At 33.4% G+C, this 21,748-nt stretch overlaps 1 protein-coding gene across 8 annotated transcripts in view; it reads left to right on the forward strand.

The window, feature by feature from the left end:
* DNM1L (dynamin 1 like) overlaps positions 1 to 21,748 on the forward strand; it is a 49,241-nt gene that overhangs the window by 22,677 nt on the left and 4,816 nt on the right. For 4 of the 8 annotated variants that reach the window (XM_079773421.1, XM_079773422.1, XM_079773423.1 and 1 more), the window contains exons 3-14: positions 2,644 to 2,682; positions 4,163 to 4,209; positions 4,830 to 4,901; positions 7,873 to 7,959; positions 9,554 to 9,716; positions 11,689 to 11,809; positions 13,121 to 13,252; positions 14,043 to 14,249; positions 17,193 to 17,313; positions 17,498 to 17,653; positions 17,891 to 17,980; positions 19,356 to 19,448. In XM_079773421.1, coding sequence (XP_079629547.1) covers positions 2,644 to 2,682; positions 4,163 to 4,209; positions 4,830 to 4,901; positions 7,873 to 7,959; positions 9,554 to 9,716; positions 11,689 to 11,809; positions 13,121 to 13,252; positions 14,043 to 14,249; positions 17,193 to 17,313; positions 17,498 to 17,653; positions 17,891 to 17,980; positions 19,356 to 19,448 — 1,328 coding nt within the window. The remainder of the gene's footprint in view (positions 1 to 2,643; positions 2,683 to 4,162; positions 4,210 to 4,829; positions 4,902 to 7,872; positions 7,960 to 9,553; positions 9,717 to 11,688; positions 11,810 to 13,120; positions 13,253 to 14,042; positions 14,250 to 17,192; positions 17,314 to 17,497; positions 17,654 to 17,890; positions 17,981 to 19,355; positions 19,449 to 21,748) is intronic. The other 4 variants (XM_079773417.1, XM_079773418.1, XM_079773419.1 and 1 more) reach the window with 1 other exon arrangement.

The following is a 21,748-nucleotide window of genomic DNA, read 5'->3' on the forward strand; positions in this document are numbered from 1 at the left end:
TCTTCTAAAGAAAAAGTTTTTGTCTTGAGTGTTTTAAACTTTTTTCCTAGTACTTAAGACAATGTTTTTGCTTTTTATACTTTGATTTAGAATTTAAATAATTTAGGTGGTAGTTTAAAGATTTTTATTTTAAATGACTTTGCTTTTCAGCATAGCAGTGTTATCTCACCTTCAGTTTTCTGATCTTACCAATGTGCCTGCTATGTTTGAATCTTTTGCCCTTCAATAAGATGATTATTTTTAGAAAGTTTTAATTTTTTAAATTATTTTTTTACTATCCTTCTCTTGCTAAGGTTTACCTATGTTGAACGTACTGTTTTGATTTTTAGATCCCCCTCCCCCAAATAGTAAATTTGGATTACTAAGACAAGAAAATATGCACTGTCCTTTATTACACTTCTTTGATTAAACTGAATATTTAAGAAATGCTGTCTGTGTCCATCAGCAGATTTTAAGTTACTTATTAAATATGTATCCTATATTAATCATTTATATTAGTGAACTTTGGGATGTTTGATGAGAGTAATATATTTAACCTTCCTTTTTTAGTTCAGTGTTTGGTTCAGACTGTTAAATTTTAAAAGTCTGTAAAGTAGCTTTAAGTATTAAATGACATTTGCAGCAGAGCACCATGTTTGTTGTTCATCTGCAGACATCTGTTTTTAGGGCAATTTCATTCTACTTTCTGTATCTGATCTAAGATGATAGTATTGATGAAATTGAAGTTACTTTAATTTCTGTATCTGAATTTTTTTTCTTATTATAGGAGCATTGGTGGTGGTAGCTTGGCCCTCACCCCCAGGGAAAGAGAGTCCTGTCATGAACATTTATAATGACTGTAGGAAGTTAATCACTGAAGCAAGTTAATGAAGTTGTAGATATTAATTAACAGTAATTTTTTTGGGATAGACTGCCCAAGGATATGTATGAACCTTTAATTATATTAGGTAGCTTCTTGGTATATTATTCATTACTTTGCACTTTTATATATTTTTATTGAAATTCTGGACCTGAATTTAATCATTTTGTACTAACTTATTGTCTAGTTTCAAATATATAGAATAACACTTTAAAATTTTATTTCTACTAACTTGTTAAATCAAATTTGCCAAATACCTTAAACTAAAACTTTAATGTACTATATGGCATTCATTAGATGTCTTTCTTTTAACTTTCTTCAGTCACCTAGAAAAAGGCAGATGATAAACCTGTCTCTCAGAAACCACTTGCTGATGTGGCAGTGTTTCTAGAAAAGGGTGTGCATTTCAGCTATAAAAGTGTTAGTTTCTCACTCTTTGCTTGTATGTCCACTGTTTTGTTGATGTCTCTTCTTGGTGGTTGGCCAATAAATCTGCATATCTTTACCTGCATATACATATATTTTCCAAGCTTAGTGCTTATTTTTTTATATAAGAAGATAAAACCTCACTTAAAATGACAACTCAGCTACCCAGAACACAAAATAGATTTCATAAATTTTGAGTACTAAATTTCATGTGTCTTATTAATATTAGGATAGTTCTTTAGTTTCTCCTCAGAGCCTCTTTATCCTCAGGATAAACAATTTTATTTAGTCATAAACCTTTCTAACTAACCCAGAGGATATTAGAAAGAATGACGCAGAAAAACAGTTAGCCAGAGGAGTATGAACCACTGACAGCCTGACAGAGAGGAGAAAGGGAGGAAAACATAATCAGAAGAACTTCAAAAGAGGAAAAAAGTATCTTACCATTTTGTACAGAGATTTATAGCCTCAGAGGGCTTTGTTATGTAACAAAGGCTGAAGTTATCAATAAGAGTTAAATTTAGGAGGAGCAATATAATCCATTTTAGATAGAGGTCAGCAAAGCTGGCTTAAATAAAATTTTAATGTTTGATATGTATAATTTAATTATCAGGAAAATTTACTTAACATGAAATCCTTCATTCTGATAATTACATAGGATAACGGAGGTGTCAGTATATAGATTTATAGTATTTTCCAGCTTGTCCCCCACTTCTGCCAGTGTAAAATAGTTTTCTGATAAAATCTTAATAAAAACAAAATTAAACTGTAAGAAAAAAATCATGCTTTCCTGAAGAAGACTTCCTTTTAGACAAAATCCAAAAGTAACATGCTGATTGAAGACCAAATTGTTTTTGTGGTATTCTGTTAAATTCAATATACAATTCAAAGAACAATCCCTTATAAAGCTCAATCTTAATGAATATATACAAGCATATTTACTTGCTCTTAAAGTTTTGAAAGATGTGTTTGGTATATTTTATAGATTCTTTTTGACCAGGTAATTTATTTTTTTTCCATAGTCAGTTATCAAATATCTAAGGCAAATTTTCGAACAGTAAATTATTTTTAATCCATTTATGTTAGAATTAGAAACCAGAAGTGACATAATTAGTTGTAATGGAAAATAAAAATAAATTATGGCACACAACATGTTCATTTATATCACTTAAAATACTATATACATCCCTCTAACTAGAATTAATTATAATGAAAATTATATAGTTGTAAATTTTGAATAATTGAATGCTACGAGAATTTGAAATATATTCCCGTTTCTGCACATTTTTTAAAAAGGTTTAAAATATTAGGGATAAGCACTAAACTTACCATTCTGTGCTGTTTCTCTTTAACTACAGACCCTGCTACATGGAAAAACTCAAGACACCTTTCTAAAGGTTTCCTTTATCAATTTGTTTTTGGCCTTCTTTTTCTATTATGCCTGCATGTGTGCTTATGTACTCTTACAGGCTGTGTGCATTTTTTTTCTTCTGTTTTTATTTGCTTATCCACATTGATTGTTGCAGGTTTTAGTGGCTCTTGTTACCTTTTGGCATTTCATCAGATTGAAGGCTTTTTTTTTTTTATATGGTGAATGCATTGCATTTTTAATTTAAAAAACATGCTTGTGAAGCCAGGCCTTTATAATATAAGGTAAATTCAAAACACCCCTTTGGTATGTAGTATCTGCCTCTGTGAGTTCTGTTCACCTAGATTACTCCAGTCCTCCAATGAGACTTCTTGGAAGAAGGTACTAAGCTTCAAGTAGGTGAGCATTTTACTTGTAAAAAGGATCCAGTTTTATTTACCTTTATTTCACCAAAGAATTGATCCACTTTTCCCTCAATAAATATTTATTTAAAGATCTTACGGTCATTTTTATTTTGATTTCAGGTGGCTGATATGCATTATTCATAAACTCAGTCATTAACATTTAAAACTCTGAATTTGACAAAGCAGAGTAGCTGTGCTTGGGGGAGGTAAAGTTAGTTTACCTTTTTACAATTAAACATTTCTAACTTCTTGGGAAACATAAAGCAAAACTTGCTAAGTTTTAGACCACTCAAACAGTACCTTCAGTGAATATATTTTCCTTTTTTTTTTTTTTAAGCAAGTGTAGGAGAAACAGGCTTATTATTGGAAACTAATGGAGTGGAGCAACTCCATACAATGCATATGCTGGGGTGCCCCCTTTCCCCTCTATTTCATTTCTTTCCTACTTTCAAGCCTAGAAATGTAATCTTGGCTCCGAAGGGAAAAATTCACATTGAAAGTGCATATAAATTTTTACACAATAGTGTCATACTCCTGAGAGAGTTCTTTATAGGAAGAACAAATTGTGACTTTATAGGTAACCAATGGGAAGACAAGTTAAAAAAAATAAAAACGGGTTGAAAAGTTAGCTGTTTCATTCACATATTGCAAATTTTTACCAAAGTTATTTGTGTAAATCTATTATATATGCTTTTTTGCATTACTCAGTAAGATTCTTAATTTTTCTTCTTTCAAGCCATTAGCTTAATTGAGTACTTTGATTGGGTAACCTACTTTTATGTGTAAGATATTTAAAAATACAGAATGTACTTTTTACTATAATATAAAATATGAAGAAAAGTGAACAATTTTTTTCATAAAATATAGATTTCAAATGGTGGAATGACCTGTGTGCAACTCTATCTGAAATTAGTCATGTTTTTGAAATACATGATACCGTTTTTAAAATGTGAAAGGCTAATTCAGCAGATCCTAAAGTACTTGTGAAACTGTAGTTAGTGGCAAAATAGGAGCCAGTAATATTGTGTTGCGTTTTTGGATTCCTAAATAAAGATAAAAAGTAATTTCCATAGTTTCCAATAAATGGAGCTTTTCTTTTTCCAGGAGTTGAAGCAGAGGAGTGGGGTAAATTTCTTCACACCAAAAATAAGGTAATGACAAAAGAATATCATGAAGAAATAACATGCTGAAAAATTTTTTTGTACAAGTAGTTGATAATTTAGTTTCTTATCATTGGCACTGTGGCATGTTATGTTGAAGAAGCTGTTGCTTGTAAAATAAAGTTTATCTTAGTAACATTTCTAATCATAGTAGTTTATTTGAAAAACACTAGTTGAACCCTGTTCTCTCTAATTTAGAGATTCCTTTAAGAATTAAAAAAAAATGATAGTTGATGTACAAAATTTTATTAGTTTCAGGCATGCAATATAGTGATTAGACATCTGTATACCTTATGAAGGGATCACCACAATCAGTCTAGTACCCATCTGGCACATATATAACTATTACAATATTATTGCCTATATTCCCTATGCTGTACTTTATATCCCTGTGACTATTTTTATATGGAGATTCTTAACTATTGCGGGATCAGGGAGCCTTGAAAATCTCTACTATGACTCCTTGACTCAGAAAAATATATGTATATATTAGAATTTGTTTACTAATTCTCTAAAGCAGATCTGTAAACATCTTAAAATTTATTAACCCCCCACTTAAGAACTTTTAATCTTATTTTGAAAGTCATGCTTTTTGTTTCAATAATTTTTAGCTTTACACAGATTTTGATGAAATTCGACAAGAAATTGAAAATGAAACAGAGAGAATTTCAGGAAATAATAAGGTAGGTATCTTTTAGAGCTAGAAAGTATAAACATTAGTAAATCTATCATTCAGAGTATTTTGCATATAATGTGTGGTGAGCATTGTAAATTCATAATCCTGGTCTTTGATACTAATGGAGTATTTTTATAAACATATTAAAACTACATAAAATCCATTTTGTTTCTTAGAGCTTTTATATAGTCAGATATTTCATTTAGATGTTTATTCTTGATTTTGTGATGTACATACCACTTTATTATATAATTTTTCCATTTAATACTGCTACAATAAGTTATCTTTTTCTGATAGATTGTACTTTAATTCAGGAAGCATTGTATAACTTATGAGATATATTTATTTAAATTTTCTCTTTATTGGTTTTTAGGGAGAGAGATAGAGAGATAGAAACATCATCTATCGGCTCCCTCCTACACATCCCCTATTGGGGATTGAGCCCGCATCCTGGGCCTGTGCCCTGACTAGGAACTGAACCAGTGATCTCTTTGTGCCTGGGTTGATGCTCAATGTCTGAGCCATATCGGTTGGGCGAGATACATATACTTTAAAGAGCTCTTTTCTTATTCTTGAGTAAGGCTGGATTTGCTTAATGCAAAGAGATAAATATTTTTATTTCAGTGAATATGAAAAGTACAGTTGACCCTTGAACAGTGGTGGGATGAGTGGAAAATCCCGGCACTCTGCATATTCTGATTCCCAACCATGGAGTTGACCCTTGAAAAACATGGGTTTTAACTGTACAGGTCAGTTGAAAAAAAATCCACATGTAAGTGGAACCAGTTCAAACCCGTGTTGTTCCAGAGTCAATTGTAATGTTAGCAACTGAATATTTTCTGATTTTCTAAGATTGAGAGAGTTTAAGATAAATTAGGTGTCTAAGATATCATTAGTCTTGACACTAGACACTATGAGACTGCCTCCTTAAATGCTTCTGTTTCTCTCCTTTTTTCCTATTACCTTTCTCTCTTTTCCCTTCTTTTTTATTTTTACCTCCATTCTTATAAATACCCAGAGGCACATTTAATCCTATAAGTGGGCTCTAGCCTACTACTAATATTCAACAAATACTTATTGAGCCCTTTTACTTGCCAGATACTGTGCTGGAGAGGCTATTTCCTGACAGAAAGGCATTTTGGGAGCCACGTTAATTTTTCATGCTTATGCAGGCTATTTGTGTTTTAGTGATTGACTCAGCTTTGTTCCTTATTGAACTCTAGGCTGGTAATCTTTGAGTTACTGCTACGGCTGCGATATGTTCCTGAATTTCTAATAATTGTATAGAAGGCAGAAGAAGTAACAGGAAACTAGTTTAGCTTGTCCTCAGTCCTTTAATTATATCGGGGATAAGTTTGACTTTTGGGATATTAATGATAACACCAGTCTGAATTATCTTTCCTGAGAACCCCATGGATTTACTGAACTCGGGAATTGGTCGTAAGTTTATGTAGTACTAGAATTTAGAGTGGATGTGATTGGTGACTCAAAAAGGAAAGTTTTTAGTTGTACTAAACTGTATGTCCTGAGGGATCTAGTCCATATACATACAAGATGTATAATTTATGGTGGGGACATGATAGACTTACCTTGCAGGTTTTCTCATCCAGTGTCCAAAAGGTGAGAAGTCCCCTACCTTCAAATCTATGGAAAATCATTCCTAAATCATATTTATAATAAAGTAAATGATACTTTGATTTAAATAAGTAGTTTTATATGTGAAAATATCTAAATGGTCTATATGTCCAAAATAATGCCTTGAAGAATTTAAAGTATCTGTGAGATTGGAGTTGTAAAAGCTTTTAGAAAAAGCTTTGTGTTGGACATGATACCACACAAAGAAGTATGCAAACAAGGTAGGTATACCCAATATCAACATGTAATGACTTTGGAGTATTTAAAAACAGAAAAGTAGCCCAGCCAGTGTGGCTCAGTGGTTGAGTGTCAACCCATGAAGCAAGAGGTCACCAGTCAGTTCTTGGTCAGGGCACATGCCCAGGTTTTGGTCTCAATCCCCAGTAAGGGGGTATGCAGGAGGCAGCCCATTGATGATGTTTCTCATCAACATTTCTATCTATCCTCCCTTTCTCTAAAATACCAGTAATAACATTTATTTAAAAAAAATAAAAATAGCATAGTAGTTCAGAGTAATCTAATATAGTAAATATAATTATACAGAGAATTCAGAGTAAATGTATTTGTACAGAGAATTCAGAGTAAAGGATGTTCCAAAAAAGCTCTCTGGGAAATTGGAATTTTCAGTGGGAAGGAAGATATAAGGTGGATAAATATTTTAAAGGATAAAGAAGGACGTGTAAAAAGACAAGTTACGAACGTTTTATAAGTGTCGTTTTACATATAGCTAACTCAACGCTAAAACTTGTAAAGGGCCAGTAGTGAAGAGTCTGTGTAATAATCATATTAAAGGGAAGAGAAAATATGGCTGTTTCACACTATCCAGATTTTTAGTATTTGAATTCGGGTATCTGAAGATCCAGAAAAATTTTTTGAGGATTCTCTTCCAATATATACTCTTGTCACTTGATATTTAAAGATTAGGAACCAAATTGATTTTGATAACTTGTTACCTAACAACTCACTTTCTAAGCTCAAGAACCTCATAAATTTGGATAGTGATATGTTATTCTTTTGTTCAGCACTAAGTCTATTGAACATATTTAAGAAATGGTATCTGCCTAGAATCAAGAGAAAAGAATGTAAGTATAATGGAAATAAATTGTGGGCATTATTGGTATAGGATTTGAGTTAGGATTATAATATACTTTATGCCTGGCTGGCTCCCTTATTACTTTCCAATGTAATCAGGTTTTGATTATTGAAATGTTTTAGGGATCATGGTTTAATTCATATTTAAAAGCATCTAATGTCTATCTACATGAAATGAGGTTTACTTGAACATATATTTCATTGAAATTTCAATGTGATTTTAATATGAGATTTTAAAACTTATTTTTTAGGGAGTAAGCCCTGAACCAATTCATCTTAAGATTTTTTCACCCAACGTTGTCAATCTGACACTTGTGGATTTGCCAGGAATGACCAAGGTAAAGAATAGTTGTTACTCATTGTGGGCTTGGTCATGTTTGTTTTCACTTGAACAAAAGCGTTTTTCCTTAACTCCATATGAGAATAATCAGCTTTTTTTTTTTTTTAATCAACTTGATCTATTAGCAGCATTTGATATAGTTGAGCCCTTCCTTCTCCTTAGGAACACTCTTGACTTGGCTTCCAGGATATCACAGTCTACAGCCTTACTTCACTGGTCACTCCTTAAAGTCTCGTTTGCTGGTTTCTTATCTCCCCAATGTCTACCTAGTGAGTGTCCCAGAGCTCAGTTTTTGGACTTCTTGTCAAGGGAGTACACTTAGCCTCTTGATGATTTCATCCAATATTATAGCTTTAAATCATTAATACCTGTAAGCTGACAGTAGTCAAGTATATCCAGACTTGTATATCCATCTCCAGAATTACATACAACTCTCTACTTGACATATACACTTTATAGTCTAATAGGTTTTTTAATCTGTGTCTAATACCAAATTCCTGACCCATTCCTCAATCTGACTTGATCCCTCTGTAATCTTCCTCATTTCAATGAATGGCAACTCTTTTTTAACAGTTGCTTAGCCAAAACGTTTGTAGTAATCCTTAACACTCATCCCACACTGTACTTCCTGTCAGCAAATCATCTTGGCTCTCCTTACTTTTAAAATATATCCAGAACTCTGTGTTACCATGTGTTAACATTCATAGCTACCATCCTGATCTAGTCACTATCATCTCAGCTAGATTACTGAGATAGCCTCCTAGTAGGTCTTCTTCATAATCTATTCTTAACTAAGCAGCCAGAGTGCTGCTATTAAAGTGAAAGTTATATTGTGTCATTCCTTGGCTCAAAATCTCTCCAGTGGCTTCCAATTTCACTCAGAGTAAAGCCTAAGTTCTTAGAGATCTAAAGTATCTATTTGATCTGTCCCTGTTACTCTACTCCTGACTCCTGCTCCAAACTTCTACCCTTTATTGTTCATACTGCTGGAATGTTCTTCCCTAGATAACTATATGTACCTCTCTTATCTCCTTCAGTTGCTGCTCTTTCTCTCAAATGTCATTATCTGAGTGAGGACTTCCCTGATTATTCTTATTTAAAAACACAATGCAATTTAGGTAAAAGTATAACCTTGTTTAATCATTCTGTTCTGCTTTATTTCTTCCAGAGCCCTACCACTACCTAAATGTTATATTTGTTTTTTATTATCTGCTTTTCACAACTAAAATATAAGCTCTTTGAAGGCAGGAATTTTCATCTTTTTTTTTTTATTCATGACTGTGACATAACCTGGTATGTTGAACAGTGTTTGAAATACAGTAGGCTGCCAATAAGTACTTGCTAATTGAAGGAATGAATTTGTCTCTAGGTAATTAACACTGACCAATCTTTAACATGGTAAACTTGATATTTGGAAGTTTCATTTTGAGGCTTTCACATATTACCAAATTGATATATACCACTGTAGTATATAATTTCTTTTTAACTATCTGTAAATGGAGTAATTCCTATAATCTCTGGATTAAATAAATGGGGGGGAAAGCTGAGTCAGTTTTTATTACTAGCTTCTTGCTCATCTCTGTTTGGTTCAGGTGCCTGTAGGTGATCAACCTAAAGATATTGAGCTTCAAATCAGAGAGCTCATTCTTCGATTCATCAGTAATCCAAATTCCATTATCCTCGCTGTCACTGCTGCTAATACAGATATGGCAACATCAGAGGCACTTAAAATTTCAAGAGAGGTAGACCCAGATGGTAAGGACAGATGTTAATATTTATTGAAATGCTTGGTTAACAGTGGTAAATGTATTTACTTTCAAGAAAGAACTTTTTATTTTTAAAAGGAATAGCTCTAGCTGCTAATACAGAATTTTTAAAAAAATGCTTTCCTATTTTGCTTATAGTTTCAGATAGAAATTCTGATGGAAAATATGTTTTACTGGATAAATTGCCGTATAAGCTAGGCAAAAATACTTCACCATAATGTCCATATTTATAAATAGTTACCTAATGACTTAAAAATAATAAGATGGCTTTGCAAAAAGAGTTTCTTGTTTTGTATAAATAAAATGACTTGGGTTTTTGAATAGCTGACTTCTAAGAATAATGAACTCTCATAGTAGATAATGGTTGTAGATTATTATATTTTAGTAGATAATTAAGATATCTCCATTCTTCAGTGGTACAAAACATTTAGATGTGCTCAAGGAAGAGGGGATTCTTAAAAATAAAGGTAAATTTTTTTATGAAGCGTTCATATCCCCAAGGCTTAGTTTATACTGGGGGTCAGTGTATGCTACTTCACTAATGCTTTAGTGTGCATTGCTTAGTATATATAAAATGCCAGCTTGCAAGAATATAGTTATTATTACTGCTAATAAATACTGTATATGGTTTGCTTCATACAAGAGACTTCTTTTTTACTTGAGTATTTGGAGGATCAGTGGGCTCTGCCATGTTTCTTTTTTTCCTTCTCTGAAGAAGAATTTCAAATAAAAATTGGATAAGAAATGTTAGTGCTAAGACTATCAATTAAAATTCCCATAAACAGGGTTATTAGATTTTTTCATTATTTCAGGTTTTTAAGGAACTTATTTACTATATGAGTAATTAATATTCAGTTCAGATTAAAAGATAAAATTATCCCAAGAGATTTAAGTTTTATTTATAGTAAACTGTTAAGCATTTTATATGCATTAATTCTAATTTAAACAGAACTTGAGCCATAAATATAAATAATGAAATCTGCAGTTCCACTCCTAGGTAATTACCCATGTTTAATGAAAACTCATGTTCATATAAAAAACCTGTTTGCAAATATTTATAGTAGCTTTGTTTGTAATTTTCTAAAACTGGAAACAACTCAGATATTTCTCAAATGAAGAATGAATAATCAAACCATAGTATAGTATATCCATATAGTACATTCATCAATAAAAGGTGATGAACAATTGATATATGCAACAACGTGGATGACTCTCAGATGCATTACGCCAAGTGAAAGAAGCCAGATTCAAAAGGTTATGTATATGATTCCATTTACATGACATTCTGAAAAAGGCAAAAACTAGGATGAAAAATGGGTTTGTTTGGGTAGTACAAGGAAAATTTGGGGGTATTGGAACTGTTTGTCTCTTGAGGTGGCAGTGATATAACTCTTTGCATTTGTCAAAACTCAGAGAACTGGCCCTAACCGGTTTGGCTAAGTGGATAGAGCATCGGCCTGTGGACCGAAGGGTCCCGGGTTCGATTCCAGTCAAGGGCACCAACCTTGGTTGGGTTGTAGGCTCCTCCCCGGCCTGGGCCCTGTTCAGGGAGTGTGCAGGAGGCAACCAGTCGATGTTTTTCTCTCACATAGATCTTTGCATCTCTTTCACTCTTTCTAAAAATCAAGGAAAAATATCCTTGGGTGAGGATTAAAAACAAAACAAAACAAAGCAAACTCATAGAACTGTACACCAGCAATGTGTGAATTTTAAACAAATTTAAAAATGCTTATTAAAAAGTTAACCCTGAGAGTGAAATTTTTTAATGTGAAATTAAAAAAATTAAACATGATTAAAATTAGATTTAAAAACATTTGTAAGCAAAGATTAGAAAAGCATTATCAAAATGATGACAAGAGGTAATGTTCATTGGGATTATAGATGGTGATTTTCTTGATTAGTTCTTAAAAGCTTTATTTAATGGGTCTTTTTCTTTTCTTTTCTTTTTTTGCATTTACCAGGTCGCAGAACTCTAGCTGTAATCACTAAACTTGATCTCATGGATGCGGGTACTGATGCCATGGATGTATTAATGGGAAGGGTTATACCAGTCAAACTTGGAATAATTGGAGTCGTTAACAGGTTAGCAATCAAGCATGGGTTAAGAACTGCAGCATTCTCATTTCAGAGCAAATCTGAATTTTTAAAATCAGTCTGACATGTGACAGTGTCCCTATTTTTCCTTTTTTTTTTTTTTTTTAAATATAATCTTGTTTTTGCTAAAGAATGCATTGCTTTAAAGGGAGAAAAGAGATTCATGAAAGCCTTCTGCAGACAAAAGGTTTCAAAGTAAGCAGTGCCACAAAATGGAAGGAAATTTAATAGCTAGGCTTTAAATACTCCAGCCTGTTATGTATGAAGAGAGCACTGGATAAAAGACGAAAATTTATTATGTAATGTGTACCCGATATAGAAGGAATTTTTAAGGTGGTAGGATTTTAATATATTGGTTTGACCCCTAGCAGTAGTGATTCTATGTAATTGCCAGGGTGTGACAGAAATTTTATTAAATGTATCCCAATGACAAATTGCTGGTATTAAAAATTGTGGAAAGGGTGTCTAATTATATTTTAGATACTCTACTGTGATCAGTTTGCAAATGCTGTTGCTTTGAACCCTTCCTTACAACATGCTTGTGGTAGGAGTTGATGTCTATTTTATAATCAGAAAACTCAATACCAAAGCCACATGGCGGGGAAAGCAGAGCCAGATTCAAGTGAAGATCCCTCTTAGCCCAAAGCCTTTATAAAATCAGAAGCACTGAAATTATATTGTCCACAGAGTAGATATAACAGGGGTTTAAATGACACCTAACATCTTTGGGTCTCAGACCTTTTAAAATTAAAATGTTTTCAGTAAGTGATATCTAAGATCCTTTACAGTCTGCTTCTATTCATATGTCCTACCTCACCCCTACTCCAACTTACTTATTTAATTTTCAACAATTTCTCTCTTCAGGCAAGCAGGTGGTATCACACTGTTGTATTTGTAGGTGAAATTATTTTTTCAAATTAGTTGCCTGTCCATGGGCAAAATATACAGTTGATTAAGACACACATTTTTTCACCTGTTTTTCCCTTTAACTTATGAGTACTGCTTTTGACAGTAGTTAAATGTAATGAGGAGGCCTAAACTATTTAGGCTTTCCTTATAAGTCACATGGTTTGAATCTTGGCTGAAGTATTTAATATGTGACCTTTGGTAAGTTGGTTAATCTTCCTGAGCTTCAGTTTCTTTGTAGATAATACCACACAGAATTATTGTGAGAATTAAACAATCCATGTCAGGCATTATGAACAATGCCTGGTGCTGCTATATCATCACCATCATCTGAGGTACAAAGAGGATCACAGTTGACTTCAGCTAAATAGTTTTATTATTTTTCAACCTTAGGAGTCAACTAGATATTAACAATAAGAAGAGTGTAACCGATTCAATCCGTGATGAATATGCTTTCCTTCAAAAGAAATATCCATCTCTCGCTAACAGAAATGGAACGAAGTATCTTGCTAGGACTTTAAACAGGTAATGTTTTTTACCTCTTGGAAAATGAGATGTTTTTCATTTGCCATTAGGTGTCTGAGACCTTTCATTTTCAGTTTCTTATGTTTTCATAATGTTCTTGCATGTACAACTTCACTTTTTGTTTCTTGTACAATAGGTTCTTGTAATGTAGGGGTGGTTGGCATTAAATCATGTAGTCTAGGAATGCTAAAGTGAGTTTTGAAGTGTCTGAATTATGAAATTCTTGACAGTTTACTTTTGGTGATAGAACTAGATAGCTGATGACTTCAATTCCACTTTTGACTTCAAGAATTAAAATGTATAATTTTCATATAATCTATTCTTTAGCATATCTTTTAGTCCTATTCATAAAAATAATTTAAGCTATATACCTTAAATTCTGAATGCCCCCAGAGAGTAGAGGGATTGGAATACCTTTCTAAATAGTAGTCTAAGATTGCATCATTTCCTGACAAGACAAATTGACAGGTTTCCCCATTATTTGCATTTAAAAATATTTTTTCCTTGAAATCCTCACTTGAAGGGGATATGTTTATTGATTTTGAAAGAGAGAGAAACATCGATTGGTTGCCTCCCTTATGTGCCCTGATCTGGGATTAAACCCGCAACCTGACTATAACGTGTCCTGACTGGGAATCAAACCTGTTACCATTTGGTGTATGGGATGATGCTCCAAGCAACTGAGCCACCCCAGACAGGTCTCCATTATTTGCATTGTAAAATTTGACCTGCTTGGGTCTTCAAAATACACAATTTTGCTTTAACATCCTTCCTTTTTACCCTTTGTTAGGTTACTAATGCATCACATCAGAGATTGCTTACCAGAGTTGAAGACAAGAATAAATGTTTTAGCTGCTCAATATCAGTCTCTTCTAAATAGCTATGGTGAACCTGTAGATGATAAAAGTGCTACTTTACTCCAGCTTATTACCAAATTTGCCACAGAATATTGTAATACTATTGAAGGAACTGCAAAATATATTGAAACTTCAGAGCTGTAAGTAAGAAATTTCTCTCTCAATTTGGCTGTTAGATTGATAGGTTACTTTATCTTCTGTTACAGTAACAAGATACTATGAGATTATTTGACTGATTTATTACCTGTAAAACAGGAATATCATTTTGTAGAAATGATAGGATTCTGATGTGTGTGTGAAAATTCTTTATAAATTATGTAAATAAAGCACAGTAAAAATTTCAGTCTTTTTTACAAGACACACTTAAGAATATTTCATAATTTACCTTTTAAAATACTTGTTTCTTTGATACACACTGCATAACTGTTCATGAAAAAATAAGAAAATGTAGATATGAAAAAAGAATAAAGCATAAAGACAAAATTACTCTTAATCCCATCATCCAGAAATAATCCCTGCTGATTTCGGCATTAACCTAGACATTTCTCTGTGCATCTATAAAACATAAATATGCTTGTATTATATGTATATATATATATATCTTTAAAAATCAGATGCTATATATGCTACTTTGGAGTTTCTTTAAATCAACATGTCAATATTATACGTTTGTATGATCAATCTTAGGATTTATACAGTATGTTTTTTAAAAAAATCATTTGTTGAACCATACGATTGATAGTTTGTTTTCAGTTACATACAAATATAAACGATGTTGTGACTGACTATCTTTGGGGCAAGTATCCAAGTATACCCTTAAGATAAATTCCTAGAAGTAGATCAAAGGGTATGACATCCTCAGAGTCTCTTATTATTGCCATACTATTAATTGATTTATTGTTTTACTATTAGCAGTATATAAGAATCTCCATTTCTATAAACTCTTTAAAAAAACTTTCGTTTTGAAATAATTATAGCCTTCTGGGAAGTTGTAAGTGAATATATAGGGAGGTCCTATTCATTCTTCACCCTATCTCCCTGAGTGTTGCCATCTTGCATAACTGTAGCACATAACAAAATGAGAAAATATGGACTTTGGTACAAACCATAGAGCATATTGAAATTCACCAATTATACATCTATTCGTGTGTGTGTGTGTTTGTGTGTGTGTGTGTGTGTGTGTGTGTCTGCTTCTATGTAATTTTGTGTGATGCCACTGGCCTGTTTTTGTGATTTAATTTAATAGAGTACTTAACAAACTAATTATTGAATAGTTAGTATATGTATGGCATATGGAGGGAAATAAAGATTATTAAAATGAGCCTTTTAAAGAGTTTTGTGAGTAAGGCATGTCAAGGTAACATGAGACTTGATTAGATGACAAATAGGAGTCTAACAGTTATTTTTATTTATATACTTATTAAATAGAATACATACCCAGAAAAGTACATATAATATACATGGAGTTTTGTAAGTAGTTAATAGAGCAAATACCTTTGTAATCACCTAATCAAGCCTTTAGAACACTGAAGAGAGACCATTTACATTTCTTTCAGGGATTGAGAGAGCTCCCTCCTTAAGAATGCATTTGGGTTGGGGTCTGAATAGAATTTGGGAAGGCAGTAGGTAGAAGGGCTTTGGAACAGTAAAGAATAATCCAGGATATATTTGGAGAATGGCATCTACAGTGATGGCACATAACATGAGGTCAGACTTGAAAGGTACCTAAGAATAATAATATGGAAGTTGAATATCTTCAGAATTTTTAGTCAGAGGGCTGTTTTAGAAGGATAATTCTGGTCATTATGAAAATTATGTGGAGAGGGAAAGGTTGGAGGCAGAAAGACCAATTACTGATAATTTTAACCATTTTCAGTGCCATTAATTACATTCAAAATAATATGCAGCCATCAAATAGTATCTATTTCCAAAATGCTTCACCTCCCCAACAGAAACACTGTTATCCATTTAAGTAATATATCCTTGCTCCTTTCTCCCCCAGCTCCTGATAACCTCTAATTTACTTTGCCTCTTTGAATATGCCTATTCTAGATCTTTCATATAAGGGGGATCATATAACATTTGTCCTTCTGTGTTTGGATTATTTTATTTAGCATGTTAGGCTTTTGTGTGGACTACTGTAAGGAAATAATGAATAGTGATGGTGAAAATAGAAAGGGGTGATTTGGGGAGACATAAAGACATCTGCAGAATTTAACTGGATTTGAAAGAAAAAAAAAGATAATACCAGGGGTTCTGGTCATTAAAATAAGAAACACAACATGCCTCGTACACAGGCCCAGAGATTTAATTTGTTTAAAGCAGGAGTAGGTAAACTATAGCAGCAGTCGCCAGCTGGCGGTCTGTGGACCACTGGTGGTCTGTTATGTCCGAAAGGTTGGTGACCGCTGAACTATAGCCCAGTGGTTCAAAATGATTTCTGAGTTTTCAAATGGTTGGAAAAAAAATTTTAATCAAGGGAAATTCAAATTTTAGTGTGCATAAGTTTTATTGGAACACAGCTGCTTATGTTTACATATTTCTATAGCTGCTTTTGTGCTCAATAGCAGAGTTGAGTAGGTGTGACAGACAATTATGGCCTGAAAAGCCTAAAATATTTATTATCTGGTACTTTATAGAAAAAGTTTGTTGAACTCTACTCTGGATTGTGAATAAACAGAAATAAGTAATATACTGTTTCTTTTCCTTAAGGAGTGCTCATAATCTAGTTGAAGAAAACTAGGGCAGAGAAAAGATGTTTAATAGTTATCAGAACTGGTGTTTCCTGACAGAACAGCGTGTGTGTGTATGTGTGTGTGTGTGTGTGTGTGTGAAAGAGAGAGAGAGGGAGAGGGTGAGGGAGAGAGAGAGAGTGCCTTTCATGAAATAAAAAAACCATAGAAACTGGTTCACAATGGAGTTGAGGACACATGGAAATAACAATGGTCTAAATGTAATTGTTTCTCTGAGACTTTCTCAGAAGATGAGTCAAGCTTAAAGCTTATAGAAAGACTTCTAACTTGCAGCTTCTTTCCCTTTTAGTAATACTAGAAACCATATAGTTCATTGTCATTGCCTTTCAGATGCGGTGGTGCTAGAATCTGTTACATTTTCCATGAGACTTTTGGGAGAACTTTAGAATCTGTTGACCCACTAGGTGGCCTTAACACTATTGACATATTGACTGCTATTAGAAATGCTACTGTGAGTATGTTTAACTCAGAATTTTTTGAAATGAGGTTAAACTTTTTTTTAACCCATATTGTACAGCTTATTTTGCTCTTTTAGATGTAATTTCATGAAAAATACCAAAATGTGATTCATTTTAACCTTTGGGAAGAACTAAAATGATATGTAGCGATAAGAGCTTGAAATTTAATTTTTTTAGGGTCCTCGTCCAGCTTTGTTTGTGCCTGAAGTTTCATTTGAGTTACTGGTCAAGCGGCAGATCAAACGCCTGGAAGAGCCGAGCCTCCGCTGTGTGGAGCTGGTTCATGAGGAAATGCAAAGGATCATTCAGCACTGTAGCAATTACAGTACCCAGGTGACTGAGAAATGGAACAGGTTCAGAGTCCGTAGTAAAAGACAGGATAGCGGTTTCAGGGGTGGAAGGAAATATATAGTTAAGATGGGCTATAAGTTAAAATATGCAGTTCCCGTCTCTTAAAGTGGTTTGAAATTGTATATTTAAATGTAGCTTCCAAATCTAATTCATTATTTCAGTGATTATTTTATTTCCCTTTAAACAAAAGAGTTATATTTTTCCTTCTACCATCTATAGGAGCTGTTGCGGTTTCCTAAACTTCATGATGCCATAGTTGAAGTAGTGACTTGTCTTCTTCGTAAACGGTTGCCAGTCACAAATGAAATGGTGAGCTATTATTTCACAAATCATCACTGTAGTTACTGTTAATAAAAATGTTTTTGTACAGCAGTATGATTAGAGATTAGGTGTAATGTTTCCCAGTGTATTGTGAAGGGGGAAATAAAGTGAATTTCAGTCTGATTTCAAAGGAAATTTCAATAATTCTGACACAAAGTATATTTTTCTTCATATTTTAATCGTTAGTCTGCAGCCACACGTTTTCATGACAAGTGAATTATTGAGGTTTATGAATAGCTTTGTTGTTATGTTGAACCCTGATCTAATAGAAAGTTAGTTTTATCTGAGCCTTTATAGCAAGCTCTTATTTTAACTCTGATTTGTCCACTTCTACAGTGTGCTTGTTTGATGACCTAAAACTTTAACATGGTTGCTTGCTTTAATTTTGTGTGTTGATGCTTATCCTTTAAAATGAAAATGCTGAAATTCATAGAAAAACATGTGAAAAACAACAACAACAACGTGAAATTGCCCTTGGAGTGGGGTTTGTTTTTTGTTTTCTTTTCTGATTACTAAAAGTGCATTAGGGTCCTCTTGGCTGAGGATGGCAAGCCCCGAAGGAGGTTCACTGAGAGACAAAAGCATCCTTGGAAATAGAAAATGTTAGTGTTGCTAATTTTCCCCAAGCAAGCATGACCCCCAGGTGATCTCAAACTACCCACTCATGTCACAGAATCATTGGAATTTCATTTGAATAGATCCTTTTCACCTGGTTCTTGACCTTTTGGTGCTGTTCTGATACCTGACATTTGTCAGGACAGTGCAGATGAAGTTACTTTAATCTCTCTGCAGTACTGAGGTTAAATTATTTTCAACCTTCCTTTTTGATTATTGTCCCAGTAGAATTTTGAACCCCATGTAATTTATAATATTTAAACTAGGTGTTTCATAATTAAGATTAATTAATCATTACCTCGGGTCTTTAAATGTATTCTTCACCATGAAGTTCTTACCTTTATATCTGGTTATGAAATGTTTTCTTAATATTGAACCTGACCTAAAACTTTGACTTGGAATAGTGAACAATCTGAGGTTTTAATACCAAACTTCATTAAGCTTTGGAACTTAGATTTGCATAAGGTAGGTAACATTTTTTTCCTAACAAAATACTTCTAACTACCTTAATCATCCCTGCCCCCTCCTCCAGAAATGCAATCTCAGATGCTGAAATAGAAATAATTCAAAAGATAGAGCAAATTATTATTTCGCATAAGATTTATCAGTTTGGGTATAATTCTCATATTTATTTAGGCATCAGTTTCCTATAATTTTTTTAGAATTACCTGTTTAATAAATTGTATATGTAGTTTCTTAAAATAAGTTGGCATATTTTTGTATATAGCCTAATTTTATTTTTTTCTAGGTCCATAACTTAGTGGCAATTGAATTGGCTTATATCAACACAAAACATCCAGATTTTGCTGATGCTTGTGGGCTAATGAACAATAATATAGAGGTAAATACAATTCGAATGATCATTTTTGAGGAAAAAAAATCTCTTGTTAACTCAGTTATTGAGCATGGGGTAACTATAAAATATACCTGTACCATATTATTGACTGTTCTATGCTAAATTATATGCTAAACAGTATGCCAAGGGTATTATATTCTTAAATTAATTCTCAAAACCACCTGGAGGCATTATTCTCATTTTCTGCTTATGAAACTGTAACTCAGAGAATCTGAGTTTCATTGATTTAGTGTTGAAGAACTGCCTGGCTCCACTTCATTAACTGTTGTTGCAGTTTATTCAGGTTGAAGTGTGTAAAACAAAGTGAATGTTTAAAACTGTTTTCATTTGGCTCTGAAAGCTGTGAAAGAAACATTCCAAGATTTACTACATTAAATTTGGAAAAGCAGAGTACTCTTTTCACTGGGATGGCTGCATTTCATGGGTCTTTTTTTTTTCCATTTGAGGTTAATGTAGCAATTACATAAGACCTCAGATGGAGCCAAGGCTGGTGGATAACCTGGCATCAAACGGGCAACCGATTTGATGCTATTTTTCTCTGCCACTTTTATCCAAGAACAGTAAATTTTTCTGCTATTCCTTAATACAGTAGGACCTCACAGTTCCCTTCTGTATCAAATTTCCTCTTATGTATATGGATGAAAATAATTTAATAAATGTAGAATTTGGGAAATGGGAGGGGACCCTGGGTTATGACTTCAACCCTTTGGTTAAACTAACAGATGAGGAACCTGAGACCCACAGATGTAACAGCTGTTGCTTTAGTGCCTATTGTGCTGGGCACTGTTGGAGGAAACAAGCAACTTCTCTTTAACAGGTACAGGGAACTGTTTATTAGCCACTTAGCTGAAGTGACTCCTGTTGTCAGAAAAATTCTAAAGTGTACATGAGTAAGGCCTTTAAGTTAAACACTGGGAAAGAAGACTAGATAATAGTTATGTTAAAATTAGCAGGTAGACACTAGGTTAGGATAAGGATTTAGTTATTGTAGCATTGAAACCAACTTCATGTAAAATTGTGTCTGGAAGTTTTTGTAATTACAGATAAGGTCATTTATGATATGATTTCATTCTGATCAGTATTTTTCTACAAGTGAGTATATCTCTGGTTTTAATGACTCTGCACCGAAGAATTAATGTGACTATTCTCATTTAATCTTTACAATAACCCCATGAGAGTAGATCGTTGGTGACCTGTGCAGTTATTAACAAAGCAAGGAAGCCATGACTGTTGGGCTATAGGCTAAGGTCGTAACTTCTTGGTAACAGACTAGGGTGAGAACTTCTGGTCATTGGATTTCCCTGCCTTTTGCTTTGTGTCCCTCTTCAAAATTACATTTTAATGTGTTAACTTAATCACCTCCCATGGGGGGAAAAAATGGAAATGGGTTAAATTTCAGTCAGAAAATTTTATTAGCCACAAAACATCATTGTGAAGCTTTAATAACTAATTTTTTTGCAAGTTTGAGAGTATTCATGAATGCTCTCTATTTAGCAACAATTTTAACTAATGCTTTCCTGTTATATTTGATGCTGCCTGCGAGTCATTAATACCCACATCCTTGTATATTTTCATAGTCTTGCACCTATTATGGTGCTTGAAATATAGGTGTTTATTCAGTACCTATTGATTTGAATGTAACAGAGTTTCTTTAGCTACTTGTCTAGAGTTACTTTGATATTAGCAAACTAGAAGAGTGGACAGTTAATCTGTTAAATCAGCCAGGTGACCGAACGGACTGTCAGTTTTCAACACTACATTTATATTCTGGAGAAGGGTTAGGGCAGTGGTCGGCAAACTGTGGCTCGCGAGCTACATGCGGCTCTTTGGCTCCTTGAGTGTGGCTCTTTCACAAAATACCACGGCCAGGGCGAGTCTATTTTGAAGTAGTGGCGTTAGAAGAAGTTTAAGTTTAAAAAATTTGGTTCTCAAAAGAAATTTCAATCATTGTACTGTTGATATTTGGCTCTGTTGACTAATGAGTTTGCTGACCACTGGGTTAGGGTAAAGAAAATGAACCATTCTTAAAGGATAACCTTCACCACAGATATTTCTAAAACATACGGTTTTGTGTGTGGGAGTTGTAGGCATATAAAACAAATGTTATATTTCATGAGATTCAATCCATGGCCCCTCATTTTAGAATCCCTGGTACAGGGGAGCCACTGTTACTGACAATTGTATTGTGTCCCTCAGGTGTTGGGGCAGAAAAATAAAAGATTGAGAAGCATTGGGTTAAATGATTTGTTTGTTTTAAAATGTAATTATGGCATGAGTTCCAACAG

This window comes from Cnephaeus nilssonii, assembly GCF_951640355.1.
Source record: "Cnephaeus nilssonii genome assembly, chromosome: 6".
NCBI classification, from domain to species: Eukaryota; Metazoa; Chordata; class Mammalia; order Chiroptera; family Vespertilionidae; genus Cnephaeus; species Cnephaeus nilssonii.